General features: G+C 33.3%; 1 protein-coding gene across 1 annotated transcript in view; it reads right to left on the reverse strand.

Moving 5' to 3' along the window:
* Positions 1-19,692, reverse strand: part of CSMD3 (CUB and Sushi multiple domains 3) — a 1,224,761-nt gene that overhangs the window by 322,939 nt on the left and 882,130 nt on the right. The window contains exons 25-27 of the mRNA XM_015145899.3: positions 13,577-13,768; positions 9,377-9,503; positions 7,484-7,686 (exon numbers count right to left, since the gene is read on the reverse strand). Of these exons, the coding sequence (XP_015001385.2) occupies positions 7,484-7,686; positions 9,377-9,503; positions 13,577-13,768 (522 nt within the window). The remainder of the gene's footprint in view (positions 1-7,483; positions 7,687-9,376; positions 9,504-13,576; positions 13,769-19,692) is intronic.

Genomic DNA, 19,692 nt, shown 5'->3' on the forward strand with positions numbered 1-19,692 from the left:
AGAGAAGAAAGCTTTATAACGTTGGTATTCACAATGATTTCATGGACATGACACCAAAGGCATAGATGATGAAAACAAAAATAAACGAGCAGGAATGCAACCAACTTAAAAGCTTCTGTACAATCAACAAGGGTGATATGGCAACCTATGGAAGGGGAGAAAATATTTTCAAGTCATACATGTAATAATAGATCAATATCCAAAATATGTAGGGAACCTCTACACCTCAATAGCAAATGACTGATATAAAACAGTCAAAGGTCTTGAATAGGCATTTCTACAAAAAAGGCATACAAATGGACAACAGGTATATGAAGAAATGGCTAACATCACTAATCATCAAGGAAATGCAAATTAAAATCTCAGTAATATATTACCTCATACCTGTCAGGAGGGTTATTATTTATACAAAAGGTGTTGGCAAGAATATGGAGAAATAGAAACTCTTACATGCTATTGGTGGGAATGCAAAATGGTGTAGCCACTATGGAAAATAGTATGAAGTTTCCTCAAAAAAGTCAAAAATTGAACTATTTTACAATCCAATAATCCCATTTCTAGATATTTATCCTAAATAATTAAAATGAGGATCTTGAGGAGGTATTAGTACTCCTAAGTTCATTGCAACATTATTCACTATAGCCAAGATGTTGAAAACAACTTAATTGTCTAATGACATATTAAGAAAATATGGCAAAGACACACAATGAATACTATTTGGTCTTTAAAAGAAGGATTCTGCAATATTCAGCAACATGAGTGAACCTTGAGGACATTATGCTAAGTAAAATAAGATAGTCACAGAAACACAACTACTGCATGATTTCACTTATATGAGGTATCTAAAATAGTCAAATTAATAGAATCAGAGTGTGAAATGTTTTTTTCCAGGGGCTTGGGGGAAATGGGATATAAGAGTTACTAATCAACTGGCATAGTGTTTCCATTTAGCAATATAAGTAAGCTTTAGGGACCTGCTATACAGAGTTGTACCTAGGCCAAAATAATGTACTCTGCACCTAACATTTTGCTTAAAAAGTAGATCTTGTGTTAATTGTTCTTATCACAGTAAAATAAATTGAAATAAAAATAATGTGGCTGTTGAAAGTACTCTAAAATGATTAAAACATATGTAATATATCAGGTAGTTTAAAATGATGAAGATGTATTTAATGCATTATTATGGCTTCAAATAACCATTCAATTATGATTCATATTTGGCATATATTAATAAAACTGCCCTCTTCACTAGCCTATAAAATGTAAACATGATACACAAAATAAATTTTACTAATTTCTGTTCACACAGCTATAAATGATCAGTGCATGATTTTCTCTCTTAAAGTTTTATCACTTACCTAAATAAGTTTTATTGAAGTGGGATCATGGCTACTCCCTGCTTCTTAAAAAAATGTTTCTGGATGTATGAAATTCTTGGATTTACAAATAGTAATTAAAAAACTACTCTGGATCATTTTCTGCTATTTGTTTTGGTTTCGTTTCAACTTTCACAGGGATTGGTTTTCGTGGAATCCTTGCTGATCTCTGCTTGGTTGTTTCTTTACAGCACCTTCAGTAGAACTGACTTTCCTTTTGGACATCTTAGTGGATATCAGCTTTCTTAAGAAATGAATGCTCAGTACATACTTTTTCATTAAACATTTACTTTTTAAAATCTCATTGCTGCCATAAAGGTCTATTGCAAGATAATTAAAAAATGTTCATGATAAAGTAATTAGTTCCAAATTTACACAATAAAATAAACAGCATATATACTCGTGGCATGAGTATTCAGACTATATTTTGTAGGTCTGTAGATCAACTGCTCAGTCTCTATTTCTACACATACTTCAAGAAGACATATTTCCCATATTTCCGCCTAATCTTGCCAATTCATGGCCTGGCAGTCTTATGTATCTTCAAACCACAATACATACTGTAGCATAACTATCTGTTTATACAAAATATCAGGGCAACAATGTGAAATGCTCCTCCTAGCCAGGCACAGTGGCTCAGGCCTGTAATCCTGCACTTTGGGGGGCTGAGGTGGGCGGATCACAAGGTCAGGAGATCGAGACTACCCTGGCTAACATGGTGAAACCCTGTCTCTACTAAAAATACAAAAAATTAGCTGGGCATGGGGGGACACACCTGTAATCCCAGTTACTCAGGAGCCTGAGACAGGAGAATTGCTTGAGCCCGGGAGGCATAGGTTGCAGTGAGCCAAGATTGTGCCACTGCACTCCAGCCTGGGTGACACAGCGAGATTCCATCTCAAAAAATAAATAATAAAAAAAATAAATAAATGCTCCTCCCACCACCATCTAGGGTCAGAATGGGTGACCTGTTCAACCTAAGAATGTTTCATTTTATCTATAAGTGTCCTACATGCTATCCATGAAAGGTAAGTGTTAATTACCTAGCATCTGGAAAAAGTTGAGAAATAGATACAAGTTATTATGGCAAAAAAAACACAACTACTTTTGCACCAACCTAATAGTATTTGTCTTTCAGATGTTACCATGAATTATAATTACTGAGCACTGCAGACTTATGTCACAAAGCAGAGATCTAATAAATACACTGTGGCTTATTTTAATGAACCATTAATAGTCATATTTTGTTAAAAAGGGAAAATACAGGTTAAATGTCAAAACAGTCAGAATGCCAGGACAACAGACATAAATGAGGACTGTCCTGAGCAAACCAGGGAAGAGCAGTACATATGTGGAAATAAGTAATTCTGTCTAGTAGTTCATTGCTACTAGAAGTAGCATTTAGCCTAGGCCCTGGAAAATGACTAAAAATGTACAAATTTTGAATGTAGGCACAAGGGTTTCAGGAATATGGAAGAGAGTTTGCAAAGCAGTAGAAATGTGCAATGATATTGTCCTTTCAGAACAATTTAATTAGACCTCTGGATGTATATAAATGAATAGTGAGGAGTGAAGCTGGCAGGCAGGTTGGGGCATATTCTGGAGGCTTTAAATATTATGCCAAAGTTTTGAGTTTAGATCTGTGTGGCCATTAAATAATTTTCAACAGAGAAGTGATGTCCAATTTTGTATTTCGGAAAGATCAATCAGGCAGAAATGTGGAGAAAAGTTTGGTTGTAGGGATAAAGAAGTGAGGGGCTAGTCGACTGTTGGAGCAGTGCAGGGAACAATAAGGATGAGAACAAAGGCAGGGGCACCAAGCAATCGGTTAAAGCTGGGGAACTTCAACCTCTCATGGCTAAGGGATCTATTTCCTTGAGATTTTTTCAGCAATATTAGCTATGGGCCTCAGCATTTTGTATTACCCAGCAGGGGAAGATTCATAACAGAGAAGTCAAAGAGTGAAGAGCATAGAAAATGCTCTGTCAAAATCTACTATTCTGTGGGCAAATGACAGCATGATACCCAATGATATCCTCCCTGGGGAACTAAAGTGGAATGAGACAGGCAAATTAAAATGTAAGCAGAGGATATAGAAGCTGACTGCCGAGAAGTGAGGACAGCACATACGACAGCATGAAGTGGCAATGTTAGACTTAAGTAGCTCTGATTAAGCAAAAGTGCCTTGCAGACAATAACACCAATAGATAAAGCAACAGACTCTACAAAGGATGAATGGATCATGAAATAAAAGTCATGAGGCTGCTGATAGTGGCTTGATGATTATAAAGTTGGTCTGTGACCTACATTTCTGTTAAATTCACTTTACACCAAGTTTGGGGAAATACGTATCACCTGTTATATTCATTGGTGAAGACTGTTCTGCTACTATTGCCTGATTTATTATTTTTAATTAATTATTTTGACTTTCAATGGACAGCTATTTGCTCAAAAGAAGAATGGCATTAAATCGTACTCATCGAGGAAGGGGGGCTCAAATAAAATCTGACAATTAAAATGACAATACTTCCTGATTGTGTAGGAGCGTCCTGGTTTGTGCCTATTGCTGAGCTTAGTTTTTATTAGCACTTGCTTTCGATCTCTGAAATACCTTAAGTCTGGATAGTAAATTATATTATTACCCTGTACAAAATGTTTGTTCTATATAGACATTTAAAGAGACAAAGGTGTTCATGATATTAATATATTTGGGGGAGCAAAGGCATCATAATAAAAATACCACTACCAGCCTGGACAACATAGTGAGACCTCATCTCCACACACACACAAAAATAAAAATTAGTGAAGCGTGGTGCACACCTGTAGTCCTAGCTACATGGGGGGCTGAGGTAGGAAGATCGCTTGAGCTCAGGAGGTTGAGGTTGCAGTGAGCTGTGATTGTGCCACTGCACTGCACCCTGGCTGATAGAGCAAGACCTTGTCTCAAACAAAAACAAACAAACAAACAAACAAAAAACAACCAAAAAACTTCTAGAACAATGAATTGCTACATTGTTTATACTGATCTTCATTTGGAGAAAAAGAAATACAACCAGTGGAAAGAGCATTAGCTAGAATAGTAAGAAAATACTTTACTGAAAAGGGATCTTGGCACAGAACCTGGAAGGACGAGCAGAATTTAAGCACAAGGGAGCAGAAGTAACACTAAAGCAAAAAGAAGGTTTGGTGATGGAAAGCAGCAGAGAGACAGAGAGAGACAGTTTGTGTGTGTGGGTGTGTGTGTGTGTGTGTATGAAATTAAGAGTTGCTTGAGTTAATGAAAACATGAGTTTGAGAATTAATTGGTGATAAATATGTTTAATACCTAGTTCTTAATAAACTCTCCTAGGCTGAATGAGCGAAATGGATGAACATATGAACGAGTGGATAGGATGAAATAGATTTATCTAGGGAAGAAGAATTTAGGTAAGGCATTGAAGTGGCAAACATGAACCCATGAGCCAAGTTTGACCCACAGTAGTTGTTTAGTGGCCTATAGTCCATTTACTTTCTCTTTAATATTACTTGTATACTTTAGAAACTAGACGACTTTAGATAAAATTTCTTATTTGAAATTCCACTTTAAAAATTTCCTGTCTTCCTACAGGGCAAAATGCCTACAGCCAGAGAGGGCATCTGTCCATTTCAAATGGGCATGTATGTACTCTAGCTTTCCCTCATTTCTTCTCACTTTTTCACTTATATTTCATCTCCTTTTTCAGATTGGTACCTTTGATGTGGTGCTGGGAATGATAATCCGGAAACCAAACTGATTAAAATGTAGAACTCCATTGCGACTAATAATATATAACTGAAAACCTTCTATTCCCTCTGGCATAATTAATGCATGTATCTAGAATAATAATACTGTAATAATAACTGCTAAGCATTTAGTATGTACAAAGCATGACATTAATCTCCTTTCAGACATATGAGTTTGAGTTATCACTCCAGGCATCTGCTAGTTGTATGATCTTGAACAAATTAACTGACTTTCTGAACATTAACGTATTTCTTTGGGCAATGAGAATGATAACCATATCTTATATGGCTTTTGTGAGAATTAAATGAGATTATGTATATAAAGCATTTAACTTAATTCTTGGCACCCATCGAGACTTCATTCATGAAAAGAATATTTTCCCATTTGAAATCTGAACACTTGAAAAGCTATTTAAGCATATATTCTGGAAAAGATCTCTAACCAAGAGGCTAATTTTTCATTCACAATATAGTAATCATCAATGTAACTTTATTTCAATAGGTTGGTTTTAAGGCTCAGATCAAATTTCTATCCATCTTAAAAGAATCTTACAAAGGTAGAGTTATTAAAGTTCTAGTATGAAATATATTGTTTCCATAACTTTAATGTGCCCTACAAATATAATCAATATAAAAATGTACTGCTAATTTTACAGATTATCTACAATAAAAATTCCCAGAAATGCATGTAAAATAGCATGTTTCCACTTAACCAGATAAGATTGAGTGCAAAGTGTAAGTTGCATTTGTAAACACTGAGCCTGAGACACCTTTTCATATTACTGTATGCAGATATTTAATCGCAATAACAATTTAAGTGGAAAACACTATGTATTACTGATCTAAAGTAAAAGTAGGAATTGTTTGTTGCTAAACTAAAATAGAAATAACTAAAATTAAACCACTCTCTGACAAATTGTTCCCACTTGAAAAAATATAAATAGTAGAGATTAGAATATACAAATATGAAGAATATTTTATTGGTAAATATTTTCTAATTGGGAGAAATTTATATTCACCTATTATATGATTATTTTCTTACTTTAGTCCCTTTTCTCAAAATACGTATTTAAAGTGAAAATTTAAAGATATTAACTTTTCAGTTTATACCTCCCTTTCACATGAGCTTGGGTCATATAGTACAAAATAATTCATTTGTGTTAATAGGTCAAATAACTGTTTTCCATAAACAAAAAGTCAGCCAAGAGAATTGTTTGACTGTATAATTGTTTACCTAAAATGGCATATTTTGTTGGCACTGATTTCAAAAGTCCTTCATGCTTTTAAAAATTATTTGTATTATTTATTTTCAAGACATTTCAATGTTACATTTATTTATGTAAAAATAATAGTTCATTAGGTACCAGCTATCTACTCAATACCAAATACTGTGCACACATGATTCTGTTACATTTAATAACTTATTTATGAGATGAGCATCGTTATTCCTATGTCAGTTAGAAAACCCAGTATTGGGTCACTAGGTAAGGTGCCGAAAATTAGCAGTTAGTAAGGAGCCAGAATTTGAATTCCGACACATTTGAAGAGTACCGGTTTGCACTCTCATAGTTGATCATAGAAACGTTGATACATTTCTGTTAATAGGACTTTTTAAGACTATGCAGATAAAAAATCTATTAGATAATTTTCTCAAAGAGATAATGTGTATTAAAAAGTTAAACTAATATTTTAAAATTTTAAGATTGTATTCATTTTATCCATCAACTAAACTAACATTTCTTTTACAGAACACATATATTTAGTCACTTAGCAGTGCCATGAGAAGAAAAAAATTAACAAGACAAGAACACTGGTAATTACTTACAAGGAATGCTATTTCATTGTCATATTATTGTTATAGAAAATCTTTAATTTAAAAACTGTCTGAAATATTTTGTCAAAGATATCTGTGAATATATAATTAAGATATTTAAAGAATAAAATAACAGTAAAAATGTAGGGTTGTATTTTTTTGTAATAGCAAGTATTCATTTCCTTCCTCATCTGCAAAACTTCACATTTTAAAACTTTCACTTTTACAGTATTTCCAGATTATAAGCTTTTGTGATGTAATTTTTTTAGCTGAGTAATTTTAACACCATTTTTACTTTAAGAATAAATGGTTTTACAAGTGGAGAGAAGTCTCAATAATTAATATTCAGAATTAATTGTATTATCTTTTTCCCATGTATATTTTACCTTTTCTGCAGAGATACAGGAAGAGCAGAAGCATAAATATTTAAAATCATTAAAATTTTAAAGTTAAAAATTTGAACAGTAAAGTTAACACGACTATTTACATTACCTTCCTATTTTGCATTAAGAAACGTTTTGAAAGAACTTACTTGAAAACTGAATTGCAAATCCAGATTTGCTAATATAAAAATCCGTGTCAAACTGGATGGTTACTATGTTGAGGGTGCTATGAATTCCTTCAGGAATAAGAGATCCACTAATTTCCTTTAAAAGCATCTCATTTTCTGGTGGACCATCCCAGACTCGGAGTATATCATGTGATGCTTCCGTATCAAAAGCAAGAAACTGCAAGCTGTGGGAGAACCATATTTCTCTGTTTACTTTAAACAAGGATTCAATTTTAAATAAAAAATAGAGCAAATGTGCATTGTGCCTTTTATTAGATATTCTTTTTTGCTATGTGATAAAAATGAATTATGTAAATAGCATATATTCTTAATATATTTTTCTTGAGACGTATACTTTGTTTCTTTAAAATATTATTAAATACACCATTACATCACCTTTGCAAATTGTAGAAACTTCAGGCGTACATTCTTTCTTGTGTTCATGAATTTAACCAGGGCAACAGCAGGGGACATTTACAGACAATCTTCTACATGTTAGGCACTGTGCAAAATGCATTACATATATTTTGCTTAATTGTTATAATGACCCAATGAAGTAAGAATAATTTTTATCTCGATTTTACAAATATGGCAAATGGAGTTTAGATAAATGAAATAATTGCCCAAAGAGTGGCATAATCACAAATTGAACTCAAGTTATCTGATTCTACAGTGCACACTTTTATCACTGTTCCATGTTAAATCTATTGTGTTTTATGTTTAATCTAGACAAAATTAGAATCGGGTACTTTTTGTGCTTGGTGCAAAATTTAGAAATCTAATTATATCAACATGCTCAACTCTACATACAATACATTTATGTTTGATACATGAATCATTATAGCTTTAAATTTGGGCTGCAATTTAATATCAAGCAATGTTTAATTTTTAGAAACTGCAGAATTCTCTTGAATTTATTACTTTCAAGTTTAATAATTCTAATATTTATATAAAGCAAGGCATGACTTAGACTAAAGAAAAATAAACTGAGGATGATACAGTGTAGTATGTTTTGAGTTTGCACATTGCCTTGCAAAAGTAATGTACCAACTCATCCATCAATGCATAGGAGTGTACCAACTAGAAGCTTGTCTGAAGTTCCATTTTATATAAATAGAATTTATATTACTACTTTATGTAAGTGTGATTCTCAAGTTTTAAAGTTATTGTTTGTTATTGAAAACACACTAAGTAGCTCATATGTCAAGGGTGATTCTAGCCAAAGCTGCATAGCAAGGCTGGAACTGAGAGCCTGTGATAGCTATGAAAGTCAGACTGGTGTTGTTTTCAGTTACTTATATCTAAAAGGCAGCAGCAATGTGAAGAACTCTGCAGAAAAGGGAAATCTAACATGATTACGGGGCAGAGAGCAGGTGTTTCACAAATGTGTTTAGGGACAAGGACAACAGGAAATGGTATTCAGTCCCCTTCTATTCTTATTTCTCCTAATTGTTAATGAGGATGCACTAGGGTAATAATCTGCATAACTCTGTATATCAGTCAAAATGGGCCAGGAGTAGTGGCTCACACCTGTAATCCTAGCACTTTGGGAGGCAGGGGAATTGCTTGAGCTCAACATTCTGAGATCAGCCTGGTCAACATAGTAAGATCTCGTTTCTACAAAATACTTAAAAATTAGCCTAGCCTGGTAGCACATGACTGTATTCCCACCTACTGGGGAGGCTGGGGTGGGAAGATCATTTGAGCTAGGAGGAGGAGGTTGCAGTGAGCTACTGCCTTACAGTCTGGGTGACAGAGAGAGATTCTGCCTCAAGGAAAAAAAAAAAAATGAAACAAATGGATATTAATTTTATATAGGGGTTGGTCAGGTACTTCAGATGCCCTAGTAATGTTGAGAAAATGTAATTCATTTACCTGACAATATTTCCAGGATCTACCTCAATCATCCACATGCAACGCAGATTATTGTCATATGGAAAAGGATAGCCAGGAGATAAGATTCTTCCTGATGATTCTCCTTTAAAACGACCTCCACATTCAGCTGATAAAAAATAATAAAAATTTAAGCCACAATTTAATGCCAATCTTTTCAAAACAATTACAAATTTCTCATGAGTGTACAAAAGAATACTAATTTCCTTTCTTTAAAGTATATATTTGTATAAACTTTTAAAGTATTAATTGAAGCAAGAATATATAATGCAATCAAGTAATAATAGAGTCTCAAGTTAGATCACAGAAAAGACAATAAAACAGAAACCTACTTATACAATTAAAAAAAAGACACACTCAAAACCTCTGAGATAGGATTCCAAACATTTTAAGATGTGTTGTTAAATAACGATAATTTTAAAAGGGAAACAGATGGCAAGTCGCTCACTGCTAGCGAATTGCAGGCTGAATAATTCATCATCTTTCTACCCCACCTTTGAGAAAAACTAATCTTTACTGCAGTCCCTCAGGCCTTCTAAATTTCATTGTCCTTTTATTTCCCCTTTAAATCATTTTAAACCCTTTCCCTTTTACTCTCCCAAAAGTCAAAGTGACATTTTTTATTAGATTCCTTACTTTAGTAAAATCTAGTTAGGTTTTGATTTAATATGGTCTCTAATTTTTATAAAAATTATGAAACTAAGAATGTAAGTATTATCATGCAATATAATTAAAATTTTATATTTTAGGGGATTCCTTCTCCATTTTAATACTATTTAATACTATTGTGATAACTAGAGTGATTTTACATCAGTGAACAACCTAGAAAGAGTCTCTGTACTAGAAAAGAGAGAACTAAGTATTTTGGTTAGCATATTGCTCTACATCTTTAAACCCTAGAAAAAAGGAAAACACCGTGGAATGCTTTATACATTTGAATCTTTGGTGATACTTCTTGTTATTAGGCACTTGTGTATGAGAAACCTCCCCTTATGGCCTTCCCAGCTCTGTTTGCCAGAGTTTTTAACACAAGTTACTCCATTTTGATTCTGACAACTTTCCTATTATCTTAGATTAAATAACTGAATTAAACTTTTTATTTTTGGTAATAATTATTATTAATATTATTAGACCAAAGAAGGTCAAAGCAGGAAAATTTTAGCATTTGAAAGAGACCTAATAACACTAGAATCTAATGGCTCAAATTTGTAGGCTGCATATATGTTAACTTGTTTCAAACATTTTAGATACTATATTGCACCACACTGTGATGGATAGTTTTATGTGTCAACTTGACTGGGCTATTAGCGCCAGTTACTTAATTAAATACTTATCTAGGTATGAAGCTATTTTATAGATATGGATAACATCTACACTCAGTTGACTTGTAGGCCTCATTCAATAAATTTGAAGACATTAAGAGCACAATTAAGTTTCCTGGGGGGCGGGGGGGAAGAAATTCTTTCTCAAAGTTTCAGCAACTCTGGCCTCAGTTTCTAAGCTATTAACTTGCCCTATGGATTTTGGACTTATCAACCCCCACCATTGCATGATTCAGTTCCTTAAATTAAATAAAGCTCTATAGATAGATAGATGGATAGGTAAGATGGAGAGAGAGAAAAAAAGAGAGAGACAGAGACAGAGAGAAAGAGAGATATCCTATTGGTGCTGTTTCTCTGGAGAACCCTGACTGATATACCCATGGAGGGCTAAGGGAATATTATCTTTTATTGCAACATTAATTTAATCTAATTCATAATAACACCCTCGGGAGATTTTTAAATTAAAAAGATATTAGTATTTAAGATGTTATCACCATTTATGGTTTTCCATTTTTTTTCTAACAAAAATCCTGTTGGACAATCTGTAAACATAATTGTATTAATTCACTTTTCATCATTTATTTATGATTTATCACTATTTGGGACATACATTTAATTTAAGAACAGAGTTGATACTTGTTCTTCTAGATTAATTTATAATCAATTGTAGTATTTTGTACTACATTGCATCCTGAACTTAAATATAGCTGTTTCCCCCCAAATTTCTTTGTTGTAAAATATTGCTTGGCATTTTGACCTCAAAAGAGCCAGTGTCATATGCTGTAGTACTGGAGTTCATATTCTGAGTAAAACTTATGTTTGCAGAATAAAATGAAATACAGTGTTTAAAGAAGAGATACAGGTTAAATCCTTCCAGCTACGGTGCATCAAAAACTAATTTTTGTTTGATCAACGAATAAGCTTCAGAAACATAATTACCTACAAATAATCCAAATAATTAAGAAAAGTTTCCTTATTTGACTGAGGCTAAGACATAGCTGTAGTAGATATTTAAGGTTAATGAGCACAGGATATTATAACCATAGGCCAAGTGTTAAAGCTATTAATCACTGCCAGTAGAGAACACCATCTAAAATAGAATTTCATCTTCGGTTATCATCAAATTATTCAGTATCACTCAACATATGTCCAACTGTTTATAGCTGCTAAATTTATTTGATCATCTATCATTAGAATTTTATTTTAAAAGATAGATTACCCTACCCATGAAATCTTGCACAATATCAAGTCAAAATGTTTTGATTTTGAGTATTCGTAAACATAAAATGCATTGATTTGTTGCAAACATAATTAAAACCTTCTGGTCTCAGACTAAATGTCCTTCCATTTGTATAAAATCTTTCCAAAAAGTAGAGAATGTCTTCAACTTGATTCAACACATGTAAAAATATATATATACATTTAATGTATTTGTTTGTGGTTTTAATTTTAAAAATAGCATGGCCAGTCAATATTTATATGTTTATGGTATTGTGCTATTAAACTCTTAATGCTTTTCTGAACATATTTCATAATCACATCAGAGAGAATTAATCAGTAGTACATTTTTCTCATAACCAGTGACAATGGGCTGATTATTGATCATATTCCAGGTTTTGGCAATTTAATTTGATTATTATTTTAGGTATCGCCCTCACAATCTGTCCAAAATTCAGATGCTGTCTGAAAGAAAGAATTGTGATTGCATTTTAGTTAAATAAAAACACGTTTGTTTTCTGCATGAATCAATGTTTTAATAAACCAACAGAGGTCTCATAGCATCAAAAGCACTACACAATTAGTTACAAGGCCTATAATAACTAGAATTTCATATTTTCTATTTGTATTCTAGCAAGTTTTATGGCAATTCCTATGTTGACCATATCAAAAAAAATGATAGAAATATTCTACTTTTGTCAAAAGGTTCAGGTCTTAAAAGGTAAGTCAAATTGCACATTAAATATGTGTGGTTTTTTGTATATCAATTATACCTCAATACAACTGCTAAAAATAAAAGATTTGAGTCAATTTTATCCATGTAGGCATGACACAGAATGGATTTCTGCCTCTATAAATTCCATCAAAAGAGAAAAGCTGAAGAATCACTGCATATTTGTTTCCTGCTGGAGAGTTAGTGTTTTGCTACAAAGTTGTTTTCCTTTGTTGTCCTAGTATTCCAATCTCACACTTATTTGGTCTTTGGAGCAGAAAAGAAAAAAGAGAAAAAGAGAGGTCTCTATCCACACCTGTCAATATTTGTCTATCTACCTTCCTGCCTACCCATCTATGCATTAACTAATCTGCAAGATGGTAGGAATAAAACGGTATCCCAGCTATGTAAAGAAGACAAAAAATGATCGTTCTTTAGCTTCATAAAGGCAATATATCTTATGTTACTCTCACATTCCTTTTCCTATTGAAATTGGTTGTTATTCTGTACATGCATGAGAAAAGAGAATAAGTTACTGTTTTCTCTAATCCACCTTGATTCCACAATGTGTAATACTTTTGTAAATTAAAAATCTGGCCAATGCAATTCAATAAATGTGAGTGATTAAAATTCTTAACATTTTAGTAACGAGTTCAATTTTATGTCAAGGTAGCAGAAATGAAATGACTTCAAAGAGACCATATTGTCCCCCACAAACTATAAGATTATGGGAGGAATAATGAATAAAGTTATGAAAAGTATCTTTTCATTTTCCATTAATTTTCTTTTGACAAATTGAAGCTATGAGTTCATTAATTTCCTGATATAAAGTGTTAGTTGTAGGAGAACAGAGAGAATTTCTTAAAAATGCAAAGAATTTGATAAAGTTTTCACAGAAATATTCAGTGAAAATCTATGAGAGTATCCTACCAATACAGGAAGGCAGAGGATAGTCCCATGCCCTTCTCTCCCCTGTCATGCACTTGAGAAGGCTACTTCCGTGGAGAGTGTAGCCTGGATTGCATCCGTAAATGATGGTGCTACCAGCAAAGTGGCCTTGGTCACTGATCTTGTATCCAAATTGTGGAATGCCAGGATCTTCACAGTGTGAGAGTTCAAAACCTGGGAGAAAAATATAAATTGATTAAAGGCAAAATTTAGGAGGAGAATTTAAATCTATACAAATCATTCCTTTCCTTTATTATTTTTGATGATTACATACTTATTCCTAGTCACATTACCTATCATACAACAACCACACAGACCTTTTTTTCTTGAAAATTAAAATTTGTTGTGTTTTTGAAGTTTATCAGTGATACCCCATAGTCTATATAATTACATGGCTTGTGGTATTAAGCTTCTTGTCTGTTTCAAGTGATTTAGAATTGATAGTAGATTCTGAGTGATACTGTGATATAAGAAGAAGTGTATATTTGTCCTTTATCCTTGATTCCTGTCACAGAGCTCCTAAAACTCTTGGAATTTCTTGAGTGATAAGGGTGAGAGTACAGTTTTTGCTATTTATAATAAGTCATCCATACCTGAGTTTCTAAAATGAAGTTCTTCCTGGAGGATGGGGGCTGATCGCCAGAGAAACCCACCATATGATTAGAAGGTTGTGTTGGAACTTTTCATAGCCAGGTCATATACATACATCTCCATGGAGGGGAGAAGAACTGAAGGTTGAGTCAATTACTGAGGATCAATGATTTAATCAATTATGCCTATGTAATAAAATATCCGTAACAATCTTAGACAGAGGGGTTCTAAGAGTTTTCAGATTCATGAACACCTCCATGTGCTAGAAGGGTGATATACCCCAAATCCCCACTCCGTGGGGACAGAAGCTCCTGCACTTGGGACACTTCTGGACCTCAGCTATATACCTCTTCCTTTGGTAGCTCTCCGTTTGTATCCTTTATAATAAACCAATAAAGGTAAGTAAATGTTTCTCTGAGTTTTGTGAGTATTCTAGCAAATTATCATACTCAAGGAGGAAGTTATGGGAATCCCCAATTTGTAGCTGATCAGTCAGAAATACAAGAGGCCCAGCTTTTCAGTTAGCATCTGAAGTGTTGACATTCTTGTGGGATTGAGCCCCTAAACTGTGGGGTCTACGCTAACTGCAAGTAGTGTTAGAATTGAATTGAATTACCAGACATCAAGTTGGTTTCAAGGGTTGGCTCTCAGAATAGTACACCCCAAAGTATGCACTTTGGCACGCTGAGTGCTTTGAACGAAAAGAGATTAGAAGACCTCAGAAGCAATGTCTCTCTGACCTTCTGCACTCCTGCCCCTTGCCCCTTTCTCTCTCCCAAAGCTAGTCATACAAGCCAGAATTCTTCTTCTCCAAGGTGAATCATAAAAACTAGAAAACCTCTCCACCAAAGTGAACCACAGAACCTAGAAAGGTCACTTTCTTCCTTTTCTCTTGAAAACCCTCATTCCATAGGGATCCTCTCCCATACCCTGGAAAGGAAAGCTACATAAAGAGGTCAAGAAAAATTTGAATAAATAGGCTTACTGGGTTTCCCCTTCTCAATCTATTACTGACAGATTATATCTTTTACGACCAGTTTCATTTCTATACAGCTGTCCATTCATCACTGAACCACAGCATACAAACAGACAGTTTTACAGGGTTCCTTAGGTCTTTATTTCTAAAGGCTCCCATGTCATAGAAAACCACGATTCAATAAATTTGTTATGCTTTTCTCTTGTTAACTTATCTGTTGTTATAGGAATATCAGCATGACACGTATGAGGGTGACCAAAGGCATCACAGCTTTCTATCCCTATACCAGGGAGTTGGATAATTGGTTAGTGTGAGGAAGAAACATACACATATGGTGTCAGAAGGGTTGTGAGCAGAGAATTGGGTTTTGCATCACTGATCAAATAACTACTAAGATCATATCATCAAAATTTTAAAATTAAGACAAAATATGTGAAATAATAACTAGCCAAGTAATAAATATGTCAATTGCAAATATAACCAGACTGCTTTAGTTGTATAACCTTAGAAGAAAGTGAATACTCTCATATTTAAAATATACTCTATTGAGCTAATATACTAATCAGCTTGATGAACTCTAAATTTTTACATTCTACTTTCTCCAGAAAAAGCATAATTCTTAGAAATTCTCACAGGAAAAAAATAGAAAAAAATAGAGGCTTCCCACATGTTGTCATTCTGAGATGTAGAGATAATATTTTTGTGTTTCTACAGGGTTAGGGCTTTCTGAATGAATTTGCTAAAAACTGAGATCCTGGGCTAACAGCAACACTTGAGAAGTTAATTTTCAACTGTATGAATAGTGAGAAAACTCCAGAGAAATTTACTTAACTGTGAGGAAGGTTTATGTTTACATTTAAATGAAGAAAGAGGCCCAGAAATTTACAGAAATCTCTAAGTTATAAAAGTTGGAGATATGGGAGATTAATATGTCCCTTAGATAGGTACATTTACATTACAAAAGGTTAGAGTAAAAATGCCTGATCCTTTTCATATAGTCTCCAAGGAGCATACTTTTTTCTCCCACCTTCCAGGAGAGGAGAGGGAGAAAGCAGCAGAATAAACTCATTTACTTTTCTTCCTTTGTCTATGAAGTCCCTAGCCACTTCTGTAGATTTTTTCGTTAGGTATTCATCGTGTTGCCACAGGAGTAAGGACTGGGTAAAAGGAGAGCTGACACAGACATCATCATCATCATTATATTACTTAATAAGGATCTACCTTCATCCTGAATATCTCATTTGCATATTCAAGGTAAAATTAATAAAGGTGAATGCTAAAAACCCCAACAGTCACAACACAACATGATTAAGATTCTGAAGGAACTAGAAAAAGACACTTCAAAAGATAAACCAAACCCGGTATGAATAAATCAAAATCTAAGCTGCCCTAGCTATATAGTTTCTTCTGTTTTTAATATTTTACAAAATATAAAAATGCAGGGTAAATGATGTCATAAATGCACCAAGGACAATTAGGTGAAAACTTATATCAGTTACAACTTCTGAGATTAGAAAACCTTTAAGAATATTCTAGATAGTTTTATGAATGAGGAAAATCACTTAAGACAAAAATGTGGAGAAAAAAACTTTTTCTTGTGTTCTAAATTATATGGTGATCAAAAAGGGATCTACATCACTTTTATAGACATAGATTCTTGACCAAATTAATCTAGATTTGAATTAGAAAGCAAAAAAGTGTATATTAGCTCACTTGTGTTAAATCACTAATTTGCATCATTGACTTTCTAGATTGTCACAACATAAAGTCACAAGAATTTGTATAGTTCTAAGAACTAAGTTTATCCTATTATTTCTGTGATTTGAGAGAAACATTATCTCTCAGAGAACATTAGGAGTCTTTCCTAGTCTCTGTTAAGGGGTCTTAGTCACTTCCTCCTCTGTTAAACCATAGAATTATTTGTACATTTGAATTCATTTGCAATGATTTGTTTATTTTCCTTGTTTTCGTATAGTTGAAATTCTTTCCTTTTTTCCCCCTCCCTCTCACAGTACCTATCTAGCACAAATCCTGGCACAGGTTAGATGTTCAGTAATGCTCAGTAATGTTCATTAGTGAATGTGGATTCTTAGACACAAGTATTTCTAGGACACAACTGAAAAATAAAGCAATGCTGATAAGAAACTGGAATTTGAGAGACAATTTTTAAAAACAGTTTCAAGAACTTCCTGAATGTCTCAATTTATGACAGCCGCATCTGGGTGAACATGCAAATCGCTTCAGAGACATAGCCATAAAGAGGTTAGCAGTCATTAAGTGAAATCATGACATATATAATCAAATGTAAAGAAAAAATAGTCAACCAGGTCAATCTCTCAAACACAGAAGAAACAGCAGAAGTAGTAACTTTAAAATTTCAGGACATATTACTTTGCATGGATCTGCATACTTAATATTACATTTAAAATGTCTTTGCTTAAAAATTACAAGTTTGCATTTCTTCTAGCAGACATAATATTCAGTTTATCATTCAAGATGCAATGTATTTTGAGTTTTACCATATATCATTTCTCAAAATAAAAATGGAAATTAAGCTCTGTTTTCAAGGTTTATTGCCAAATTCATCCTTCCTTAAATCTTGAATTTTCTGTAAATGTGGTTGTGAATTGCTGGTGATGAGGTAAAATGAATATATTCTTTGAACATTAAGATAATTTATAATATTTTGCATTATAGCTGAAAATGCACATGGACAATAGTATCTAAGCTACAAAGCACAACATAATTTAGTTCAAATTGGTGGAATTATTGTTGCTTATTCATAAATATGCAGAAATGTCTTATCTTTATGGAAACATTCAGCTGCTAGTCTTTTCATTGAAAAGCTCAAATACTTGAAACTGACAATTAAATAAAGATGTGTATGAAAAATCATATATGTTATAAATATTCACCACTGCTTGTGAAATTTTATACTCTGATGAAATGAAAATTTCTAGAACACAAATGAACTGATAATCCTCATTACCCAGATCTTCTGAATACCTTAAACTGAGATTTCATTCCTCTCCTGCCACCATGTAGCATATGTCTCCAAAGATATCTAATTTATTTGTAAGTTATTATTTGAAATCTACAAAAAAGGATAACAACAAATTCATCTACTAGCTCTATCAGATTCTATTTTTGTATCATAGTTGTGTCAGATTCATATCAATGTTAATTCAGATTAATATTCAGATTTTCATTCATATTAAATCATTTTCACATTATTATTATTACAAAAGAAGTTAAAGATTCTTTTGTATTCTTCCCCAGTCTCTTTCTGTTTTTTCCCCACTGACAGTTAGCAAATATTCTAATTGAGTTTATTATTCTTGCACATATATTTTTATTACATATCTATACATCGATGAGCAACATACAGTGTTTTGTAAATGTTCACACATTTTTTAAATAATATAATGGTTTTAAAAATTCTGTTGCTTCATATTTATTGCCCGATACTGCATTTTATCTTTATAATTATATACCCATGCATGCACACGCATGCACGCACACACACGCACACACATTTTATTTATTTTAACTACTCTGTGGTATTCCATTGGTGACATATTCCCAAACTAATTTATTTTGCAGCATTTATATTCCTTCCAATTTTTTACTGCTATGAAAATGCTATACTTTTATGTCTCCTTTTGCACATGTACATGTGTTTTTATAGGGCATGCACCATTTAAAGACCTGAAGTTCATTTTGTCCTCAAGATTCAACCAAAATCTCCTAATCCATTAGTTAACTTCTGTCTTGGCTTACTAAAAGATACTTAGTATAATTTTGACCTCAATATAATTTCTTTAAATTTGTTTATGAATAACTATGTGTTCACATAGAGTAATGTCATACCTTACTAGCAAAACACTACCAGTAATACAAATAATTTACATCATTTAAAAATAAAAGTGACATGTGAAAATTCATTTTTAAATGTAATAAAATATATTTTATGTAACTTAAAAAGACTTTTACTTGCTCTTTTAAAAAAATTCAGTTAGGCCGGGCGCGGTGGCTCAAGCCTGTAATCCCAGCACTTTGGGAGGCCGAGACGGGCGGATCACGAGGTCAGGAGATCGAGACCATCCTGGCTAACACGGTGAAACCCCGTCTCTACTAAAAAATACAAAAAACTAGCCGGGCGAGGTGGCGGGCGCCTGTAGTCCCACTACTCGGGAGGCTGAGGCAGGAGAATGGCGTAAACCCGGGAGGCGGAGCTTGCAGTGAGCCGAGATCGCGCCACTGCACTCCAGCCTGGGTGACAGAGCCAGACTCCGTCTCAAAAAAAAAAAAAAAAAAAAAAAAAAAAAAAATTCAGTTAAAATATAAATATATATTTTATAAGTTAAATTTCAGAGAATTTAATGGTCAATGAAGATATGTTAGTTTTATGCGTCAATAGTAAAGACTTCCAAATTGCTATATAAAAAGGAAATAGATTGTTAAAAAGGAAATTGGGAAAGTATGTTAGCTAAATACGTTAGAGAAATATGCTTGCCGAAACCATATATGT

The sequence above is a fragment of the Macaca mulatta genome, chromosome 8 (assembly GCF_049350105.2).
Source record: "Macaca mulatta isolate MMU2019108-1 chromosome 8, T2T-MMU8v2.0, whole genome shotgun sequence".
Classification (NCBI taxonomy): Eukaryota; Metazoa; Chordata; class Mammalia; order Primates; family Cercopithecidae; genus Macaca; species Macaca mulatta.